Genomic DNA, 19,027 nt, shown 5'->3' on the forward strand with positions numbered 1-19,027 from the left:
GTCTCAAATGGGTTCAAAATCATTAAGAATGGAGAGAAGGCATGACTAAATAGTAATTTGCCTGAAAATATGAAGTTATAGTAGACTTCAAACTCAGCATAATAAACAATGTAATGCAGCAAGCAAAAATGTTAATATGATCTTGAGCTACAATGAAAAATTTGATTTGATTTCCAGGAAAAGAGAGAGAAAATGATGGCCCCTCTGTATTTTGCCTTGACCCAATAGTAGCGGGAATTTTGTGTTCAGTTTGGAATGCCATAATTCAAAAAGGATTATCAAGGAGAACTTGAGAATGTCCAGCTCGGGCAACTACAAGAGCCTCAGATTCATGTCATATGCATATTGAATGAAAGAACTGGGAATGTTTGGCCAGGAGAGGAGAAGACTATGCGTGTCAACAATTTTCAAATATTTCAGCTATTGTGTGGAAAGGGATTTGACTTGTCTTATTTCATTAAAAAGGAGTAATGAGAAACGAATAGAAGTTACAAAGAGGAAAATTTAAGTTTGTCAAAGTTCTCCCATAATTTTCTAACAATTAAAGATGTTCAAAAATTTGAATGGACTACTTTCAGAAGCAATGGGTTCTTCCTTAATGGAGATAATCAGAATCTAGATGACCACTTGTTTGGTATATCACAGGAGGTCTGCCTTTCACTTGTGGTTTGGATGATACAGGTGCTAAGGGCCTTTCCAACTTTCAAAATTCTGTGATTCTCCTCCTGAGAGTTTGTAGGTTTTCTCCCAGGTATCATAAAAATTTATTTCTCTTTCAATATGGAGTTCTTCTGTGTGTGCTTGATTTGGTTGAGATGCTCTTTTTGACTTTATCTTCTTAGGTGCTATTTCCACATCTAGTTTTAATCTACTCACAGAGGCCCTATAGTCTAAAAATAACAGTGCCACAAGGGTGAAACTATTATGGCATGGAAATGCTGACAGATCTGCTCCCTTTTCCCTCTCTTTGTTGTCCTCTTTCTAGTTTCATTAAAAAATGGTCCTGGACATGTCAGGCTTGATTTTGGTCTACACCAAGTTTTCCAAAGACTCATATTTTCCTCCATTACTCTTCACTATTATATGAGCTAACAAGAAATCATCTTAGATTTTTAATGTTATTGCTATTTGGTTATGTTTGACTCTTGATGACCCAATTTAAGGTTTTCTTGGCAAAGATATTAGAGAAGTTTGTCATTTCCTTCTCTAACTTATGAGGAAAATGACACAAACTGAGACTCAGATGTACAGAAATATTTATAGCAGTTCTTTTTGTAGTGGCAAAGAACTGAAAACTGATATGATACATATCAATTGGGGAATGGCTGAATAAGTTATGGTATATAAATGTGATAGAATACTAGTGTACTATAAGAAATGATAAGGGGTCTGATTTTTAAAAAAGTCTGGGAAGACTTGAATGAACTGATACACAATAAAGTGAGCAAAGCTGGAAAACAATTTATATAGAAACATCAATATTGTAAAGATAATTAACTTTGAAAGATTTAGTAACTCTGAGTAACACAGTGACCAATCACAATTCCAAGGATTTATAAAACACGTTATTTACCTACAGAGAGAGAACTGACGAATTGAGTCCAAATTAAATCATATTTTCTTCTACTTCTTTGGACCATAGTTAATATGGAAAATTGTTTTGCATGATTATATATATATATATATATATACACACACATATATATATGTAATGGGTTTATTTTATTTTATGTTGTCTTCTCAGTGAATCATGGAGGGGAGATAGGGAGAAAGAAATTTTGGAACTGAAAATAAAGTGAAATTGAATTAATAAAAAAGAAAAAATATTCTGTATGAAATAATAATAATAATAATGTAAGTCACTGGAAATTCTTAAAGCATTTAAAATGAATAAAAATTTTGATGATATGTAAAAACTTTCCTCATAAAGGAAGACATTCAATTTACCACCCCCAATGCCATAATCCATAATATTTATTTTAACTTTGTTACATTGTTTTTTTCCTTGATCTGGTCTAGCCCAAATTACTTTGGAACTGACTATTTAAGATTTCCCTACAAACCTGAATCTCTAGGAAAATCCATCAAAGTACCTGAAGGATTATGGGGCTCATATGCACAAATCAACTAATTGTTTCAAAATACAGGAAGTCCTTTCTTGGAATATAAGTTACTTCTTTGCCAGCAACAAACATACTTGATATAACAGAATGTTCCATTTCCTAAAAGGCTAAATCCTTTTGGTATATTTTAAAAGGAGAGGGGTAGAGAATACTTTAACTGGTCCTATTAATAATATCTATCTTGAGATTGCTAGATTGTATTTTATAGTTCAAATTTAAATTCAACATGGAAAAGTACATTAAATCTGTGTCAAAAGATATTTATGCAAATAATTACATGATGAAATCTGAATGAATGTGTTGAATTCATAATTCCATGTGCAAAAATAGAATGTGTTAAAATAAAGGACCATTATGGAAGTATTGTTGGTGATCTTCTTGACCATGGTAATGCATGTAATAGCATTCTGTTTGAGTGGCTATAAAAGATGCTTTTTCAGACCTTTATCTGAAAAGACCATTTGTCTTTTCATTTTTGTTCACAGATGTTCTGTTCAACTCTCCATTCCTTCCAACGCCACTCCCCATCCCACAACACTTTTTGTATGGGGAAGGCAGGAGGGGGGAGGATAATTTGAGTCATTCTTTTCCTGAAAATTTTGGGAGTATTTATTTCAATTTTGGAAGAAATCAACAGCTTCTTAAGCTTCATTTTGAAAGCTCTGTTCTTAATAGATTCTTCTCAAGTTGTAAGTGGCCAAAGTTTAAAGAAAAATTTGCAATCTAATTGTTGTCTTTTGTTGCTATAAGCATTTCCTCTTGCTTTAATATTCTGTAAAATACTTAAAGATTATTCAATTACTAAAAAAATCTAAAGCTTTGTTGATAGAAAAATTGCTAAGTAATCTTCAAATACCTAAGACAAAGGTATCTCATTCCTTCTTCCATTTGCTGAGCAAAAGGGAATTTTCTGATTTAGCAGTCTAAAGGGAAACACTTTTTAGATTCCATATTTTGGTGTAATCCAAAGAATGCTAAATCTGGGCAATTTAGAATGGTGATGAAGGAGAGATATTGAATGTGTATGTGTGTGAATTGTATTGTAGTTGGGAGGAGAAAAAAAATCTTAAATCAAAAAATATTTATTTAAGAGACTTGAAATATATTATGGCACATAAAATTGTGCTCTAAAGGATTCTTTTAATAGATGTGCCCTAATATGTGTCAGGGCTTTTTATTCTACATTACGTTGCCTCCAAATATCCCAGAATGAAAATAGACTCCATATGGTTCCATAACATTACACTGAGCCCCTGAGGAGAATGGGATATCCTGACATATGTTTTGACAGTGCAGGCTAGATTATCTCTGAGCAATGGTAGGGCATTGTGTATCAAGTCTTCCAGGAATAGTATGGCACATGCTAAGTCTGAAGTTTGGCAGCAAATACAACCTGAGTTTTCATTGCCTAGAACATACTATCAATTCCAAGTAAGAATTTTTAAGGCTACAAACTGGTAAGGTAAGAAAAAGTTGCTTCTGGAAGGCTCTAGAGAAAGTAAAAAAAAAAAAAAAAAAAAAAAAAAAAAAAAAAAAACAAGAGATGATAAGGCCAATGCTTTATCCAAAGAAATTTGAACATATCAGAGTTGTCAGGAAAGTGGTTGATAACATCTCTCCCTTCTTCAAAGAAGACTCATAAACCTCAAAAAGAAAGTCTTCCATTATTAGAAAAAAAGTCTCAATTAACGAGCTGAGTGAAGACAGAGAAAAGGTTGCTGACAATCAGTGATAATTTGGGAAATCATAAACATAAATTCACATAATTTAGAATAAAAAGAATAAAGCAATAGGAAAAGCTAAATTCTTTGGCATGAATATATTGATGATCTTCCCTTAATCTCCCACATGAAGTGTGATAGAAGTTATATAAAGGTAATATTTAAGAACAAGTGCTTAATACAGCCTGAAAGATATCAATAAACTAAAAGCTTGTATTAACCCATCTCCTACTGATAAGCTTCTGTAAATTTTATTTTAATTAGCAAATGGTATTGCTGTTCTAGTTCAAAGGCATTTACTATACTATTCAGTAATCATTTACCAGAACCTTATTAAAGAGGGGTCTCATGATAGTGTCTTAGTTTTGCAAATGTGAAAAAAACCTGACGGGCACATTGCTCATTCAGAGTAGAAGAGGTAAAATGGTAAACATTTTCTTTCAAACTTACATATAGTATCAATTAATACTCAATGCAACTTTAAAACCCCATGTCCATACTGATGAGGAAGTCAATGATTCAAAAATGAGTTCCTGTTTATAGATAGAATAACCTAATGATTATTCTTGAGATGATACAACACAAAAAATTTAGGTTTGAATCCATCCCAAGTTTTTCCACTTACTTTTTGTGAGACACTGTGTTACTTTGGTCAAGTTACTTAACCTTCTTTGCCTTATTCCCCTCATCTGTAAAATACACTGGAGAAGGAAATTGCAAATCTCTCCAGTACCATTACCAATTAAACTCCAAATGTTGTCACAGAGTGAATGAAATGGCTGAATACAAGCAAAGGTTCTTTTGTGACCAGATAATTCAAGAGACTTGGATTTGAATCCCAGACCTTGCCACTTACTATCTGATCTGAGATTGTGCTGAGTCATTTAATTTGTTTGAATCTCAGTCTCCTTATCTATACAATGAGGAGGTAGATGATTTCTGGACTCTTATCTATGCTCAGAGGTCCATGCTAACTCTGAAGACTTGTCAAGAAAGGCAATCTGAGTTTTTATTGATTAAAAAAAAGTGTTCAATGTTCATTCTAAGTGAGGATTTATTAAAAAACCCTCAATTCAGTATCCTCTTTTTTTTTTTTTAGGTAATAAGGATTATGTGACTTGCTCAGATCACACAGCTAATAAATGTCAGAGATCAGATTTGAAGTCAAGTCCTCCTGACTCCTGAATAAAACATCTGTGAACAAAAATGAGAAAACAAATAGTCTTTTCAGATAAAGGTCTGAAAAAAGCATTTCTTATAGCCACTCAAAGTTATTTAATGGGCCACTTATCAATCTAGGATCCTCTGATTCCTCTACCACTCAAATTTAGGGCTTTCATTGTGTGCTATACAATATTCCACTGATTCATTGTTGATTGTCATTATTTTGATCACTTTTATTAAGATCATCCTTGCTGGAATGGGAAAACCCAGAATTTTAAGTCTATTATCTTCAGTTCAATGGAGAAAAAAAATCATTTTATACTGTGCTACATTCAAACTTCCATCCAGAAAATAACATGCAAAGTCACATGTTCCATGTTAAAAGCACAGTCACTTTCAGATGTCCCATGAATATGCAAATTACAAATGGTCACACTTCACAAGTGAAAGGTTTGACCTGAAGAATTTGAACATGACTCAATGTACTATTTTCATAAGGGAAACTCTTGATTTGTAGATATTCCAAATACTTGATTTCTATATATGAAAGGTCAGAGTACAGCCCATTTATTTATTTATTTATTTGATTATTAGAGAGGGCTAGGTTGGAAAAGAATTGGAAGCCATATTTTCCACCAAGAGGTCTCTATGTAGCAACCTGTTAATAAAGTGAATTTAATTCAAAACACTTATGAATTCTTTATTATGTATGTACATATACATATATACCTATACACACATACATACACATTTATATGTGCATACACCATCACCTTCAGTTATATGGAGACAAAAAAGTCATCTTATAGTATACTAAATATTGTATGCTACAGGCTTAGAGCTCTATTCACTGTGCTACTCAACTGCCTCTCATGTTAGTATACTCTTTGTTAAAAAGGATATTTAATTTTGAATATCTTTCACATTAGTAGAGCCTAATATAGTGGTCTCTATATACACACAAACATTATATATTTACATATATATATATGTATATATGTATGTATATGAAGGGATTTAGGAACCATTTAGTCCAATCACTTTTTACAGATGAGAAAACTGAAACTCAGTAAGAGTATATATATTATACTATATTGCTTCTCCTCTGCTAAGCATCAGGGATTCAGAGAGAAAAATGAGTACGTTAACCATGTGAAGAATAATGAAAAAAAGTAATATTCTACAAGAATTTCTATTAACATAGAATACATAGGCAACATCAGAATATCATTAAGTGGGACAAAACAGATTTTGTTGCATACAGTAAATTGACTTACAAAAATGAATATTTTATTTTTTTTACATGTCCCCAAAGTCTTAATGAAGTATTCATATTAATAGCTTAAAACAGTTCTAAAACTATGGGGACAACCTAGACTTATACATATCATTCATTATTTAATTAAATTTTATAATATTCATTGATAAAATTCACTTACCGGCTATCATTTTAATAGTTTTATTTTTTGAAAGAACTTAACATAACCATTCATTTTAGGATCCTTTTATGTCTTTAAATTGATTGTCCTGGGAACAAATACATATCCCATAATAATGAAACACTTTAGTTCTGAATCAGGGCAGTGAGTTCCAAGAATCTTAGCTTTCACTGAAACACCCTAATGAGTAAAATGATAATTTATGCCCATTGGAGCTTTGAAAAGTGACCCTTATCATGGTATTATGTCCTGTGGGAAGAAGACTTTGGTGATAATTTCCTATATTTGGGACTTGACCAAAAGTCCTTGACCAAAGAATATAATTAGTAATAAGGAAACTTTCCAAAAAGATCAACCTAAATCACACACACACACCCACCCACCCACTCACCCCAAGAAATGTTATCTTAAAACTTTCTAACATCCTTTTCTCTTTCTATTAGATCTGATAGTCTGAATTCCCTGACAGAATACAAACTCCATCAGAGACTTCTTTGCTTTTTCCTTTATATGAATCATTCCAGTTACAGATTAGGAGCTTAATAAATGCTTGTTGACTGATTGACAACTTTTAACATTCTTGCCTTTAAGATATACACTGAAGATAGTTTAAACTGATACAAGAACAAAAGTGGGGAAGGCTAAAAATGATGAATTTGAAAAATATTCCATGCTTGGAACTGAAGCCACAGTATAATAATAAAACACAATATGTATATATAATATGTAATAATATAAATAACATTTCTATGCCTCCCTTCTCCCAGATTCATTAAACTTTAAAGTAACATTCTTAATTAACAAATGAGAAAACAGAATTGGAAAGAAAAAGAAATGTATGCAAGGCCACATATTAAAAAAAAATATTTCAGAAGTGCCAGTTTCGCCTTATTCAGAAAAATGTCATTTTAATCTGTTGTTCAGTTGTTTTTCAGTCATGTGCAATTTTGTTGATGCCATTTGGGATTTCTTGGCATATATAACTGAAATTATGTATCATTCCTTCTCCAGCTCTTTTTATAGATGAGGAAACCGAGGCAAATAGGATTAAGTGACTTGCCCAGGGTCACACATTTAGTAAATGTCTGAGTCTGTATTTGAGTTTACCTGACTATAGGCCTGCAGTTTTATTCAATGTGCCACCCAACTGCCTCTCATTTTAGTATACTCTTCATTTAAGAAAGATGTTTAATTTTAATTTTTTTTGCATTTCTAGAATCTAATATAGCATATTTCTATGCACTGTGTTCCTGATTAATCTTAAAAATACTATGGATCAAAAATCTTATAGCATTCTTCGTAATCAGAGAGACAGGGCTGATAGTATGAAAAATGGGACTAAAACAGGTATAGAGCTAGTGCTTGGGACATATTTTACAATGCTAATAAATGGCAGGGGGCAGCTAGGTGGCACAGTGGATGGGACACTGGGTTTGGAACCAGGAAGACTCATCTTCCTGAGTTCAATCCAGCCTCAGACTTACTAGATGTGTGATCTTGACAAGTCACTAAACATGTTTGCTCATTTTCCTCATCTGTAAAATGAATTGGAGAAGAAAATGGTAAACCACTCCAGTATCTCTGCCAAGAAAACCCCAATGGGGTCATGAAAACACAACTGAAAAATGACTGAAAAAACAAATCACACAGAGAAAAACCAAACTATTCCACTTTTGAATGTTCTTTATCCAGCATGGAGTATTGTGTATAAACTAGAAATAATAAACCATCAGTGGGGGAGGTGTTGTTCAACTTAATTGTGTGAACTTCATAAGAGAAGACCTTTCTGTATTATGTGAGTTAAAGTCCAAATTAGTCAATCAATAAGCATTTATTAAGCACCTATAAAATGCCAGCCACTGTTCCAGGTACTAGGTTAACAAATAAAACAAATGAAACAACCCCACCTCTCAAGGAGGACCAGATAAATTTTAGTAATAGCTGATTTATCCAACATGGTCCAGAAATGAACAAATTTTTCATGCTAAGTAAATGAGAAATGCTTGAAATTGTCAATCCTCTCCATACTATTCTCAGAGTAAATTTCTATTACTTACTTTGACACTGATACAATGAATGTCTGGCGAGTTATATTATTCAAGAGTAAAAATTAAACTCTAATTATAATTTGAGACAAAACTCATTATGAAGGTCAAATATGCTGATATCAGTAGGACATTTCTTATCTTTAGGCAAGACTTCATCTTTTCATATAGTTTGAAAATATTTTCCAGAAGTTCTTGTTAAAAAAAAAAAAACTTCATAAAGTGACTGAAAAGCTAAAATTACATCACTAGAACCAGAAATGAAGCACTATTAAACTCCCATATATGAATGCCAACAAGAAGATTCCAAGTAATGAAGACTAGGACCAAGCAACATATGTCAGATTGGTACAAAAGGAACATTCCAGGTTTCTAGACACCTACTCAAAATCTGTATTGCTGCTTTTTAGGTTCTAAAAGTAGGAAGTTCATTGCTGTTTTTTCTCCAAAGTGGGCTCACATGCTTTCTTTAGAATTTTACTTAAATGTTGTTCTGCTTTCCTAACTGGAAGGTCTAAAATTAGTATTTATTTTATTTGTGAATTCATTGTACAAGTTTTAATCTGGACAAATTATCATTTACAAAAATTTGCCAAATTCTTGGAGAATATGGAAAATGAGCTCTAGGACCTCCTTTTTTCACTTAAAGGGGATCTTTAAAAATAATAATTCATATTCAATGTAATGCTTTAAATGTTTCCCCGAACTGCACTTAGAGGTAGATCATATTAGCCTTATTATTCCCATTTGACTAATGAAGCTTAGTGTAGAAGCAATTAAATGATTTTCCCAAGGTTAACCAGTTAGTAATAATAATATCATTTATATTTAGCAAATCAAAGTTTGTAAAGTGCTTTAATATGGCCTTTTATTTGATCTTCACAACAATCCTCTGAGTTAGATATAATTCTTATCCATAACATACAGATAAAAAATTGAGGAATAAAATAATTAAGTGACTCAAAGTCACAATGTTCTAATGAACTTAAATCTTTTTTACTCCATGTCCATCTTCTTCCTGCCTTAATAAATATGAGAGCTACAATTAAAATTTATATTTTAAATTCTAACTTTTGTCTTTATACTTATTTTTGTGTCTTTGCTTCTGTGTCTGTCTGCCTTTCTCTGCCTCTGTTCTCCATCTCTGTGTGTCTGTTTCTCTTTCCTTGTTTGTCTGTCTCTGTTTCTTTGTCTGTCTTGTTTCTGCCTATTACTCTGTCTCTGTCTCTCCATTTCTGTCTATCTCTTGCAATTTGGTGCTATGCTTCTCCTGCCTTCCCTATGTGCCTATATATGTTGATGAATTGTATAGACACCTAATCATTATTAGAGCTTAATACTTATCAGAAATCTCTAGTTCAAGAAATCCACTAGCCTCAGCTTCCTAGAACTTCATTTATAATTGTGTGATACCACTTGTTCTCTAAATATTAACACAGCTATATCAAGCAGAATCTTACACAAAAATTACAACTAAAATTTCAAATTAACAGTTAAATAAGCTAGTTTATTTTCTGCACAATTATCAAAATTTCTTTAATTTTAAAGTATATTTTACTATTATATATATATACTATTATATATACATGCTGAGTGAATATCAATAAAATTTTAAAAAGGAAAAGAAATATCTATATAAAGTTCTATGCAAATGTTTTGAGAGAAAACAGCTAAAGGATCTGGGAAGGCTTTGTGGAGGAGATGGCTCATCCTTGAAGAAAAAGAAGACATTAGCAAGGGCCATAAAGGAAATGGGCAAGAGAAGATTGAAGAATAGTAAATATGAAATATAAACAAAGATTCTGTCTATGTATGTATGTATCTATCATCTATCTGTCAATCTATCTATATCTATCTATCTCTGTCTATCATCTCTATCATGTCTTTCTCTCTATCTTTAATAGAAAGATTTCACCTTCTCAGTGAAATTCAATTGCTAAAAGCATAAGATTGAGGTAAAATGGATTAAAGGAGGAAAAATAAATTGGTGCAAAGTATAATAGGTTTAAGCAACCTTAGAAAGTGTGGGTGTGTTAGTGCTCTCATTTTTGTGCCTCAGAGATCCAAGACAATTTTAACTGTATCATTTTATACATTCCTCCTCCCCAGTACATCTTTCAGAACACCTGCTCATTTAGTTTAGTAGCAATACCATGCATTTGCCTTAGCTTAATAAAAATATTAATGTGCCTGTTGGTATTCCCTAAGTACCAGTAAAAGAAGGTAGGAAACTGGAAAGAAATCAGCTCAAGTTTAGTGTCTCATAAAAAGTAAGTATAAGAACAAATATTTCTTAATGAGTCAAGACAAATCCATCTTTTAAACATTTGGAATAACAATAATAACCACAACAAATTCTTCCTCCTTCCCCCCTCCCCTTCCCCTTTTATAACTTTAGAATAGTAAGAGGAAGCACTCTTCTGTCAACTAATTGGCACAGTGAATGGAGTGCTAGGCTTATCAAGAAGACTTATCTTCCTGAATTCAAATTGGCCTCAGACACTTAGCAGCTATGCGACTCTGGGCAAGTCATTTAACCCTATTTTCCTCATCTCTAAAATGAGCTGGAGAAGAAAATAGCAAATTACTCCAGTATCTTTGCCAAGAAAATCTTAACAGGGGTCACAAAGAATTGGACATAACCAAAAATAACTGAACAATGTATCACTTTAAAAATATATTCAGATGTCTCCAATCCTGCAGATATCTTTACTTGACCATTTTACCCAGTTTGGCTCCCATGTCTCTGTTATTCTCACCATTCAACTTCTTGAAAAGAGTTAACTCTTTCTGATGTCTTCTATTCTTCAGCAATTACTCTGTTCTAAATATGGCCTTTCTCTTTCAACGCTTTTTTTTTTCAACTGTTCAGAAAATGCTCTTGAAGGTCATTGATGACTTCTTTACAAATCCAAAGAATTTTTTTTCAATTCTTCTTGTCTTTGAACTCTAGACAGTACTTGACAAGGTTGATCGTTTCTCTCATATTCCTTTCTTCTTTTATTTTAGAGAAAATATATCCCCTGGTTTCCTCGCATTTTAAGTGATTCCTCTGTCTCCTTAACCATTCCTTTCAGTCTTTAATAAAGGCTTCCCCTACCGTAATTTCAGTCTGTCACCCTATTCTCTTCATTCATCATCATAATTTCAGCCAAATCTCTGTCTGCAACCCATTACAATACAGCAACTATATATTATACATCTACTAGTTTCTCTGCTTGCTTTAGAGACAATAATCAAATGTTCCTACCCTGAAGCTCATATTGTAGTGGAAGAATATTATATTAAAATGCAAAAATATACACAATAATCTAAGGAAAGGGAAAACACTAACAAATAATATCAGGAGAGTCTTTCCTTAAGAGTTACCCATGAAATACTACTTAAAAAGTGGGTTTTCTAATTAATCTAAGTGAGGAAGGAGGTACTTTCATGCATGAGGGACAGTCTATGCAAAAGTATGGAAGTGGGAGATGAAATTACACAATTGCAAGTAGATCAGTTTGTCCAGATTATAGGCTGATAGTCTTTCACTTTCCTGTAAACTTTGTTCTTATATTTCAAACTTCCTGTAACATATCTCTATTGGTAGAATATTCCAAAATTTATAATGTAACATATTATAATATATATATATATTCTTTATTAATATATTATATTATATTAATATGGTATTTCTTCTGCCTTTACCAATTTCATTCATCTAGCTTCCACATCTGAAACTTGAGTCTTCTTATACTTGACTTTTCTCTTATTTCTCAAAAACAAAGTTACTAAGTCCTGTAGATGTCAATTCAAATAATCAACTGCATTCCTCTTTTCTATTCCTGCTGCTGGCTGCCTCATTATCCCTCTTCCTAGATTAAATTTCAGTGGCTTGCCAATAGGCTTTCCCAACTTTAATTTCTCTCCCCTCCAATATTCCCCCTTCTCTCATAATAGTCTTCATTTTTCCAAGGGATGGTCCTCTTAATACCCTGTTCAACACTACTTAGTGGCTCCCTACTGATGACTTTTTCTTGACTTTCAAAATCTTATGGAATTATTTAATATTTTCAACTTTATTTGGAAATGTCAGGCACTACCCCCAAGTACACCAACAAGCCTGTATACTTTCTCAACTCTAGGTTTTTTCTTATGTTTGCATTATACCTGAACTATCCTCCTTCCCCCTTTTCACCCATTAAATTCTTAAATATATCTTTAAATGAAATTTAAATATCATCTTCCATGAAGTTCTATTTCTTCTCCCTCACTTATCTTCCCCACCTTGGACTTCACATGGCCTTTTGTTTTAGCATTTCCTAATTAAGTTGTTACATATTATTGGATTCTTTTTACTTGATTTAGAGAAGGGATTAAAATAAATTAATCAATTAATTAATCAACAGGAACTTAATGAAGGCTTTCTATATATCAGTTACTGTGGTACTGAAGATATAAAAGTACTGAGGTTCTGAGGCTATAAAGCCAAAAGTTTTAAACAGCTTTTCCTCTCAAGGAACTTGCAGACAAGTTGAGAGGGAAAGGACATACCAAATAGATATATAAAATGGATTCAAAATAATTATGGAAGGAAGAGACTAGCATCTGAGAGGGGGCATCAAAAAAGGTTTAATTCACAAGATGGTATTTAAGCTGAACCTTGAAGAAAAATAATATTTCAAAGAGTAAGAAGGGAACACATTGATAGCATGGAGCATAGCCAATACTAAGGCACTGAGAAAGGAGGTGGAGCATCCTGTGTAAAGATAAATAATAAAATCTGTTTGAATGTGTATGTGAAAAGGAATGAACTAGCAAAGGAAATCTGGAAAGGTAGATTGGTCTTATAGTGCAAAGGGCTCAAAATGCTAAGTTGAAGAGTTTACATAAAAATAAAAGTTTATGGGCAGCTAAAGGTGTGGTAGGTAGAGTGCTGGCTCTGAGATCAGGAAGACCTCAGATCCTGTTTGCCTGTTTTCTCATCTATAAAATGGATTGGGGAAGGAAAGTTCAACCTTCTCCAATTAAGAAAACCCTAAATAGGGTCACAAAGACCCTAACTGACTAAACAACAATAAAATAATAATTAGGAAAATAAAGTATATACTTTTTCACTCTTAAAATGGAAAACAAATTTTGGTCACCCCATCTTCGCAGTAAGTACTTTAACAATAATGTTAGTAGCATCTATTGCAGAACATTTCTTTACCTTAAAATAGTCTTTTAAAATTTTTCTAAACTGTTAAGGTTCATAAAGGAAACACATTCTAAGATAAAGTAGAAAGCAATTGAAAAAAAGTCACAGAGATTTTCTTAAGTGCTGGCTAATTCCTGGAATTCTACCCTTAAACTTTCTTCTCACAGTAGATAATCCAACTACGATTTTTACATGTGTAATCTCTTCAGGTCCTTCTATTTTCTATCTTAGAAATTACTAGACATTATGAGGTTTATAGATGTTAAGTGGCTGTTTTGATTGATGTTAATCACTGGTATGATTCTGGAGTCAAATAATTGAGTATCATTGACTTCATTTCTACTAACCGACTATTAATGGACAATAATAACCATTACATTTTTACTAGTCACATGATCTTGACCAAAATGTTTCAATTCTCTGAATCTCACTTGCTTCATTTTCAAAATGAGAGGTTGGGCTACTTTGTGTTTACTAGATTTCCTCCCGCTCTGACATTTTATGAGTTTACATGTGAACAGGAAGGCATTATATAGGATTTTATATTTGAATGATACTTTTAACTATCATTAGGACAAAAATTAAGTTATACTTTGATTTCCCTGTTAGAATGTGATACTTGAAGGAATTCTTAATGCTTTAAGTTGTTAGATAAGTTTTGATAAGATAAGAGAGAAATTTATTCACAATCATAACAACCAGAAAACTCAAATAACTGGTATTTTTTTTGGTATTCCTCTTTTAAGAGAATTACATACAGAAGAGATGAGCTATTATTAACAGTTTGTCCAAAAAGGGAACTTTCAGAATAAATTTTAGAATACTGGCTTTAGAGCATATTTAGTTTCAAATCCTATTTTTGGAGTGCTCTATTCTACAATAATGGAACTAATTAAATTATGCTTGGTTTTGAGTCTTAAATGTATTTTATTGCATTTCTTTGGAAATCAGTATAGCAGAGGTAGTGCTAGACCCCAGATTAATGGATTGTGCAAAATACCCTCATCCATTTCATGATTTTTACTCTCCCCCCTAAAGGACTTTACTGTCAGCACTGCTCTCCCATATCTCCAGCAATGGGACCCAAAATTTTGGAGAAATGAAAGGTAGTCCCCTCCTTACACATGGGATCTTTAGTGCATGGTATATGGGAAAAACAATTCAATTAACTAGAATATTTAATTAACAGAACAGCTCACTCCCCAGTCATTCTAAATAAACTGGAATTTATGGTGGCTGTCAAAAATGTAATAAAATTGTTTTTATAATTAATAAAGAGAACCAGAAACATTCTAACATGACCAAATGAAGAAATGCATTTGTGATTTTCTTATTTAGGGCCTCATTTGGCTTAAGTTTTTTTTTTTTTTTTTAATTCTTTTGCTTTCAGTGTAGAATATCAGAATGGAATGTAATTTATAAATCCATTTAGATCCCTGAAATTGTTGTTAATAAATTTATTAAAACCAATTATAAACCAATCAAACTCCATACAGATAAGGTTCCCACTACAGGAATTCTTTATTCTAATTTTTATGATTACTGTACATGCTGCTTGTGTATTTTCCATCACTGCTCAAAGATTCTGCTATGTAGTTTTTACCTCCCAGCTGAAAAGTGTTGGCAAGAGCAGAAATTACTGGTTGATTAGATCTACTGAGTATGAGTTGATGTACAATTGGGAGTGTGACTGGAAAAGGGAATAAGTATTTATAGCCTCGTAGACTTTAATTGAAGTGCATTATAAAAAAAAAAAATTCTACTAGCTCCACATGACCTCTAAATGATGGTGAAGAATCAAACAGTGTAGTCACAAAAACAGCCTTCAAATAAACATAATGCTCCAACAAAAGAATTGATACTTTGTTCCATTTGGGTATGATGGAAACCTTTCTGTTCCAAATATACTTTATTACAGTAGTAACTACAATTAGGTTGCAAAAGTACTCCCATACCAAATCTAATATATTATGTTAGAGGGCCACAATGTGTGAATTATTTATTTTTCTAAATTTATTTAGCCAATCAGCAAATTCTGCTCTAGCTTTTCCTAGACATTTTTGCTTTCTTCTTTGTGTAAGTGTTTAACTTTTCCCCATAAATAAAACAATGAAGTTTAGTACATTTCTCTCCTCTAAATACCATAGTTCACTATAAAATTCTGTATAATAGCTATTCTCTCTTTGAATGCTGAAAGCAATTAGATGCTTTAAAAAAATGAAAATTCCGGGTTTCATTAACCTATGATTAAGTTTGTTTAACTACAGCCCAACATTTTTGTACTTCAATAAAGCATAGAAAACTTCACTGTTTATCTTTGATGACGGCCTAAGAGTTTTAACTTTTAAATTATCTGTCTGGAGCAAATCCCAGTGGGGGAGAGAATATTTGTCATTTCCCTAGCATTTTATTCTCTTCATTTTCATTGTTGAGGATTATTAATTTGTGTGTGCACACTCTCATTATCTTAACAGATTCATCTTTTTCAAAATTATAGGCTTAATTTAGTTTTACTTTAGAGCACAAGAGTCTCTATATCTTGAGGATGCAAAGTCAGAATGAGCAAAAATGGAATAAAATATAAATATCATTTTTACATTCCTTTAAAAGTTTGCTGCCATTCTATCAATGCATTCCTTCACATAAAAACAATGATATATACATACACATAGATACCTATATCTATATCTATCTATCTATCTATCTATCTATCTATCTATCTATAGATATATCTCTATATATATATATATATATACACATATGCATTTTGGACATCAGACAGATAGATACAATTACCCTTTTTTATCCTTATGAAGCTGTCTCAATTCCAGTAAGAGAGAACCTGAATGGATATATAATCTTTAGGACTTAGAAGTAATAGTTACCATTCACCTTGTTTTTTTAAATTTGTAAAGTAATTTACAGATATCATCTCATTTTATCTTCACAGTGACCCCAGAAGGCAGGTGTTATTATTAATTTTATTTATTTAATTTTAAAGATGAAGAAATTGAGTTGGTTAAGTGACTTGTCAAGAATCACACAACTAATACATTTCTGATGGTGGATTTGAACTGGTCTCCTGGACTCCAGAATCAGTGTTCTGTCCACTGTTCCACTGACTCAACAGCCTAAAATGGTGACATACTACAATAAGAATGATGCACAATTCATCACTTACCTTTATTTCTACCACCAACTCTATCAAAACTCACATATAAATCTTGTAATAAAGGCAGTAATAGCAAACCTTTGAACATTTTACTCACATGATACAAGGTGGCCTCTGGCACAGGTGTACCCATGACGTCCTGTCTTAATGCTTCCATTTGTAAACTAGGTAGCAAGGAATAGTGAGTTGGACTATTACTCTTATCTCCCTTCTTTTTTGATTTTTTCCCTGTATCTTTCTTGCTATTTCTCTGGTACATGTATTCTTCTTGAGCAATTTTTTCATTGCTCATATACCGAAGTAGGGAATTTTCTAAACAAGGAGAGAGAAAAGCATAACTTAGAATAAGTAAATCATTGACTGGTTCCAGAACTACATGTTCTTTTCTGCTAACCATGATAATGGTTTTACTCTTGGCATTTTAACCTGACTCATAATTTTGAAAAGCATTTTATGGATAATAAAACTGCATATGACACTCAATGAGCTGGGATCATAGAACAAGCAGGAGTAGATAGCATATGGCATGCCAGGTTCATTGAAAATATGAAAATTCATGTTGTGATTAAGTATTCCATGTAACATATTACTGACTTATCAATCTACTTGTGAGAAAATCAAACCTAACAATACTACTCTAGAGGTAACATGGTAAACATGTTTTTCTCTTCCATTTTCCCCAAACTTGTTACACATTTAATAATATTAGGTAACTAAAATTTCTGTCAAGATCTCTAGGGGAAGGTCCCCAGTGCAACGAATGGACCCCTCATGAACAATTAAAGGAAAACATGTACAAAAGTCATATAGGATAAGAGGGCATGTATGGGATGTTTTCCATATTGTTAGAGGGAATACCTATATCGATGAGGTCATAGATCCATTAAAGTATCCATCCTAGTTTGAAAATAACTGCAACTTTGAAAACTTAATAGTCAAATCAGCTCAATAATAGTTTCAGAATGGAGACCACTATAAAATTAGGTCCAAAAGTGCTAATGAAGAAGATGCCTATCATGATCAGTCTGTGAGATGTGTAGTAATGAAATGAATACATTAAAAGTTGGCATTAACAACATCAAAACTCAAAATCATTTTGCTAATTAAGTATCAATGAATTAAGTCTTGTAAAGTGCATTTTTCTTCTTGGTCTATAGTGAATTTTCTTTTAGATGTCTCATCCACAGCCTTATGACTTTTGGAAAGCAGTACCACAGCTTTATAGCAGGGTTTAGAAAATTAAGAGGCTGCCTCTGTTGGGCCCACCATATCTCCAATGGCTCAAATTTTCATTACCAATGCCATCAATATCAGTTATATTGACCTCTATCCATTACTTTTTTCAACTCTAGATTAGAAAAAAATATTTTCCTAGAGCAAATACCACAGCAGAATCCTGTTTTATGAACATTCCATCTCTGCTTATGAATATATTTCTAACACCAAACAGAATGAGGGAGAAAAAATCTTGTGATATTTTAGATTATTAACATCACAGTTGAGTGGGACATGATACATATATGCATGATACCAATTAAAACAATTGTTTGTATGTGAAATTAAAATTATTATTATTATTTTTTGTTTTCTTGAGGCCCACTCTCTTATTTATTCTGAGCATATTTATGGTCATAACATCAGAGAGCCCACTCAGAGAGCCCTCATTGTAGCCTGAAGGTGAATGGATTCTTAAAAGCTGTGCTAAAGAATGAAAAGCTTCGGCACTTCCTATCAATCCACAGAGATTTTGAATACTGAATGGATTATGGATTGTGAGTCCATCATCTGAGAACAAATCTGTCTATATTTAAAGATGTTCAATATCAGAAAGTTGACCACTGGGTGCTTAATATTTCCATTCTTTGCAACCCAAAAGACCATCTATAAAAGTATAAAGGGATTTTGAGTTATGACATGGCTGCATGTAATTGTTCTAATAAAGTTTCATTACATTTCCATTTTTACTAATGTTCATCTTTTGAATAATAATTCTTTCTTCATTTTTACACAATAATCATATCTCTTTTAATATAAATATATTAAATTTACATGCTTGACAATTCCCAGAAGAAGAAGAGGAAAAAGAAACTTTCTACCACTGCAGTTCAAAATCTCTACAATGTATTGTCTGAGAGGCCTAGAATACTGAAGTGACTTTTCCAGTGTCACACAATCAATATG

At 32.4% G+C, this 19,027-nt stretch overlaps 1 protein-coding gene across 1 annotated transcript in view; it reads right to left on the minus strand.

The window, feature by feature from the left end:
- CNKSR2 (connector enhancer of kinase suppressor of Ras 2) overlaps window positions 1-19,027 on the minus strand; it is a 305,237-nt gene that overhangs the window by 74,949 nt on the left and 211,261 nt on the right. The window contains 1 exon segment of the mRNA XM_074300934.1: window positions 16,944-17,158. Coding sequence (XP_074157035.1) covers window positions 16,944-17,158 — 215 coding nt within the window.

The sequence above is a fragment of the Sminthopsis crassicaudata genome, chromosome 3 (assembly GCF_048593235.1).
Source record: "Sminthopsis crassicaudata isolate SCR6 chromosome 3, ASM4859323v1, whole genome shotgun sequence".
In the NCBI taxonomy this organism is placed as follows: Eukaryota; Metazoa; Chordata; class Mammalia; order Dasyuromorphia; family Dasyuridae; genus Sminthopsis; species Sminthopsis crassicaudata.